Here is a 5931-nt window from a genome sequence, read left to right on the forward strand (position 1 = left end):
CATCTCCAACTGTGCTATGCATTACAAAACCCATGAGGGAAAAAAACAACAATACATTTCCTTGGAGTATACAGCTGTTCACTGGAAATTCATTTAATAAGACTCCACTAACATTAGTTATACACACACTCACACACACACACACACACACACACGCACATATATATATATATATATATATATATATATATATATATATATATATATATATATATATATATATATGTGTGTGTGTGTGTGTGTGTGTGTATATATATACATATATATATTTATAAATATATATATATATATATATATATATATATATATATATCTCACCATCATCATCATCTCCTTCTACGCCTATTGACACAAAGGGCCTCGGTTAGATTTCACCAGACGTCTCTATCTTGAGCATATAAATCAATACTTCTCCATTCATCATCTCCTGCTTCACGCTTCATAGTCCACAGCCATGTAGGCCTGAGTCTTCCAACTCTTCTAGTGTCTTGTGGAGCCCAGTTGAAAGTTTGGTGAACTAATCTCGCTAGGAGAGTGCGAATAGCATGCCCAAACCCTTTCCATCTACCCCTCTTCATGATCTCATCCATATATGGAACTTGAGTAATTTCTCTTATAGTTCCATTTCTAATCCTGTCCTGCCATTTAACTCCCAATATTCTTCTCAGGGCTTTGTTCTCAAATCTACAAAATTAGTCGGATATTGTTTCATTGTCATACCACGACTCATGTCCATACAGTAACACCGATCTCACTAAAATATGTAGCCTGATTTGTATATGTAATTTCAGGTAATTTGATTTCCAAATTTTACTTAACTTAGCCATTATCTGATTTGATATTTTCAGACTTTCATTAATCACCAATTCTGAAGACCCTGTATTAGAGATCATAGTTCCTAAATATTCAAAGGATTCCACCTCATTAATTATTTCCCCTTCCAATGATATTTCATCTTCCATTGCCTATTCCGTTTTCATCATTTCTCTTTTTTATTTATCTTGAGCCCAACCTCATGTAATATTTCATGCATTCTGATAAGCAAGCTTTGCAATTCCTTTGGCGTTTTGCCAGTAAGGACAGCATCATCAGCATACTCTAGGTCTGCTAATGTTCTGTTACCAATCCAGTCCACTTTTGATGGTACTTTTGGACTGAAAAAAGCCTTTGATAGTGTGCACCGACAATTTTGTAGAGTCCTGCAGTATTATGGAGTTCCTCTTAAATATGTAAATTTAATCTGATTATGTCTTTTCATGAACATAGCAAGTGCAAATTTAATGTTGATAGAGTCCTATCAAATGAATTTCCATTGAACAATGGATTACTCCATGGGAATGTGTTGTCACTTATGTTGTTTATCCTCTTCATGGATTTTGTAATGCATAGAACAGTTTGGGATATATATATATATATATATATATATATATATATATATATATATATATATATATATATATATATTAGAGAGAGAGGCTGGATGACTGTAGGAATGATAATGGTAAAACGGCGTTGGATATATATCAAGGGAGATGATTGGTATTATTTTAATAGAAAAAATAATACAAATGACATGGAGAATAATAAGCAAAGAAAAAGATTGTTCTACAAAAAGATGAGAGTGTTTAGATCCATTTTTTTATGAATGAGAGACATGAACCTAAGCACATATTATCAACACAAAAGCAGTACAGAGGATTAGAGATTAAGTGGTATAGTACAAAAAGTAAGTTTTTAATATATTACTGATGACAAGTTTCCCTGATGGATCTGTTTCCTGAGACGAGTCTGTGTTATGTGATTTGTTGTTTTCAACATTTTCATCATCATCATTGGCCGTAACTAGCCTACTACAGGACAAAGCCCTCAGACAATTGCTTCCACTCCCGTCTGCTTATGGTCTTTCTATACCAGTCTATTATTATTATTATTATTATTATTATTATTATTATTATTATTATTATTATTTCTTGGTAAGCTACAACCTTAGCTGGAAAAGCAGGGTGCAACAAGCCCAAGGTCCCAACAGGGACCAGTGAGGAAAGGAAATGAGGAAAAATAAAATTTTCTTATCTCATCAGTCCATCGTCTTCTCTTGCTTCCCCTGCTTCTTTTACAATTTCTAGGGACCCATTCAAGTTATTACTAATGTCCATTTATTATCTATCCTTTTCATTATATGTCCTACCCAAGTCCATTTCTTTTCCTTAGAATTTAGAATATCCTCTATTTTAGGTTCAACACCTTTTGGATGGGGTAATGCAAAAAGTCACAAGGGATTTGGATGTAGGTACAAGGTTGTAGGATACTAGAATAAAAGGACTCGTGATAGGATTGTGGAATGGTTGGTGCTTATAGATGATACCGAGCGTGGGGATAGTAAAGATAAAATGCGGTAACTACTATAAAAGTGTTAATTTGTTGGCAAGAGGAGAAAGTTGACAGTGGGTTTAAGAAAAAGTAAAGTTAATAGGGTTAATGCAAACTATGATAAAATTGTAAAGAATATTAATAATGGTTGCGGAAAAACAGAAATGGCTGTCATTCAAGTGTTTAGCAATAATGATTAAGCCTAAAGATAATGATCAGATGAGAACAGCGTTGAGTTACAGAAAATGTTTAGGAAGAAAGGTATCAGGTGTGTGCAAAAGGTTGAAAAGAGTCTTGAATTATCTATGGAAACCAAGATGTGAATCTACTAAAGGCCCATCCAGACGATCAAGTATTACCTGCATGCACAAGCAACCAGTTTGCCCGTTAATAAATTTACCGCTTGTGCTCTCTAAAACAACAACAAAGTTCCAAAGTCCCTGTGTTGGTTGGTTAGCGAAAGCAATAGAAAATGCCCGTGATCGGTAATATGACGTCACTGCCAGACATACTAGGGTTTCTATGGAGACAAGGGACAAAGGTTGTCATTGTTCACTCTAGGTAAAGTAAAGGTCACTGGAGCATCAAAGAAAGTGCAAGAAGCAAAATTAAGATGGTATGACCACCTGATGAGAGGAGAAGAGCTACACGCGGCAAGAAAAGTGATGGACATACAAATGGGTGTAACACGAAAGATATGAAGACCTTAGACAAGGTGGAAAAGTTTAATTGAAGATGATTTGAGGGAGAATGGAGTATGGGAGTACATGACACTGGACAGAGGATGATAAAAAAAAAATGCTCATTAAAAATCGTGACCCCGAATATTGATAAAGCAAGGAAGAAGATGACTCCGTTTCCTAGTAATCTGACAAGAGAGCAACAATAAAAGCTATCGTTTCGGTCTCAGTGCCATACCATATGGCCTAAACTCTTTCAAATAAATTCAAGCATAAAAGAGGATATCCGTTATCCAGAGAACATGGGGCTGTTTCAGGAATTGCCCAAAACCTTGAAATATTATGCAAAACACTCATTCTTATTATGCATCCTTTTTAGCACGATCACAAAATATATATCCTTTTATTTTTTTTCCAATAAATGGGTCTATTACTCCTTGTTTTTTTTATATTGTTTGTGATCAAAGTTGCGTAAATGTAGGGTGAACTAGAATTATTAATAGTATACCTTTGATAGCATCAGAAAAATTACTTATCTAATGAGGTTTCATGTAAAATGCATTTAGGAGAAATGAAAAAAAAATGTTCCTGACCATAATATATATTTACTATCTTTGATCTTGACATTGTACTACTCTTTCTTCTGAAATTTATTACTTTGGCTTTATTTTCTTATCCTGTGAATGCAATGAATAATATTTGGCATATTACCAAATGGTTGTGAAGTAGATTGAAATCACACCGAAGCTTCTAACAATCAGCATCAAAGGAGGCACTGCAGGTGGCATAGGCTGCGTCGACGCAAGTGGCGGTCACTTCGTCGAAGTATTTACCATTTTTGCAAGTCCTATACGAGGCGACGCCGTTCCTACATCTGAAGAAGCGACGACAGTCCCTCGGGTGAGGGAAGCGGCCTGATTCCCTTGGGCATTCAAACTGACACTTCCCAGGGCACTTATCTCCAGACGGGTATTTGTACAGTCCCACTTTGCAGGGGATGGAGGCTTCGTGCTCGCATCTCAGTTGACTCTGGTCCCAGACAGTTCCTTGAGCGCAGGGCATTTCCAGAGCACCGGAGGATGTACACTGGAGGAACTTGCGGCAATCGGAAGGATGTGGGCGGTAGTCTTTATCACAAGAGACAGTGCAGCCCTCAATGAGGGTCTTAACAGCAGGGGCTTCCACTGGTTCGAATTCCGTCTCTTCTGAACCTTTAGAGGGATTAAGAAAAAAAAAGTTAATGATTATACATAATACGATTTTAATGAATAACTATTTGACCATTTCAAAGTGTGTATATGGAGTTCCATTCGTTTATAAAAATGTAAATAACTAGATACAAATTTTAGCATTTTATACTTTATCAAAACCTTAGATGCATAAATCAAGGCGGGCTAGTGGATGAGGGCTTGTAATATTAAGTTCCTTATGTTTTACACATATGATAACTTTTACGCAGGCTATACCAGACATTTATTATTCCTTACGATATCACATTAATTAATTAGTACACATTATGTTCTTTAGATATGAAAAAAATTATACCGTTGCCATACAGTGATAAATTTTAGTATATTCCCCAATGGTGAAAAAAATATCAATGTTAGTGTAGCATTTAAGAGCAATTACACATTGAAAACAGCTCTTATAGAGAATTTTCCAAATACTTAAGTACCAAAGGATGCGTATATGATGCCTCTTGCTATTTATCCTTTATTTTTAATACTGAGATTCTTCTTATCAGCTTCATGTTTGTTTGAGACGAAGCCTTGATTTCCAACTTTCAAGATGATAAGCTTTAATTAACATAATGTTTATCTTACAATATAAGAGATGAGGATATTATCGGGATTGATATTGGTATAAAACTAGTAAAGGTTTGATCTGCGATATGATCAGGTGGTTACAAAAACATCTAGCTCATGAAGTTACCGAAAAATCTAAGGTTCAATACATATAAACCTATTAATTCTAACGTGTTTTAGGCATAAATAATTTACACTATACATGGTAAGATCTGCCTTTGTCATCATTTCCAACAAGATTCTAAGAATAACTGTAATACAAATCAAGCACATTTTTAGCACCCAGAATTTAATCTCATGATAATGGTTCCTAGTTCCTATCTGCTCTATCCGTTAACTTAAAAAATAGGTGCAAAGCTTCTAAGCTTATACTTATTTCTATAATTGAGATTTTATACCTGTACCAAAAACAACATTATTAATGAGAATCTTAATCTTTAACTGTATCCTATTCTACCTTGAATTAAGTTTGGGATAATACCTAAATATCATCAGTTTTGTCAACCTGTTGGGGTAAGTCTGGTATTATATAATTCTTCTTTCAAATGCATTGCCCAAATTATAACAGAAAATTATGAAATATATTACTTACTGTCAGTTGCTTGTGCTGTGACAGCCACACCCACAATCATCATCAAGACTAAAGCCCTATTCAAAGCCATGGTTTAATTTTGTCACTTCGGTGGTTTCCTTCACAGAAAGAGAAGAGCGTTGGCAGTGAGCGTCTCCTAGCAATGTAGGGACCTTTTTATACATTTCTCAGTCATAAATATAGATCCTCTTTTTCAACTGGTACGATTATAAAGTTAATTTCACACAAGAACTGTTGTAAACAAGATCAAAAGATCAGTTAAGACTTATTTACTGAAGCAAATCCATTTGGTTATTTACGTCAACAAACTTCAAATGGATTATCCTCATGAAGCTATAGTTCTTAAGATAAGAAATTCTTAACAACAAATGACGTCAATAATGCGCTCCGTCATTGATCTTGCCTGGGCATGTTCAGTTATGGTATCATTAAATATATATCTATTGATCTATATATATATATATATATATATATATATATATAT

The 5931-nt window shown here is 34.6% G+C and overlaps 1 protein-coding gene across 1 annotated transcript; it reads right to left on the reverse strand.

Annotated features, from left to right (window-relative positions):
• Positions 1-3635: 3635 nt before the first annotated feature.
• On the reverse strand, positions 3636-5589 carry LOC137642691 (peritrophin-1-like). Its single transcript, XM_068375474.1, has 2 exons — positions 5448-5589; positions 3636-4261 (listed from the first exon to the last, which is right to left on the reverse strand). The coding sequence occupies exons 1-2, from the start codon at positions 5515-5517 to the stop codon at positions 3801-3803; spliced, it is 531 nt and encodes a 176-aa protein (XP_068231575.1). The 5' UTR covers positions 5518-5589; the 3' UTR covers positions 3636-3800.
• Between the last annotated feature and the right edge of the window lie 342 nt (positions 5590-5931).

This window comes from Palaemon carinicauda, chromosome 1 (genome assembly GCF_036898095.1).
Source record: "Palaemon carinicauda isolate YSFRI2023 chromosome 1, ASM3689809v2, whole genome shotgun sequence".
Classification (NCBI taxonomy): Eukaryota; Metazoa; Arthropoda; class Malacostraca; order Decapoda; family Palaemonidae; genus Palaemon; species Palaemon carinicauda.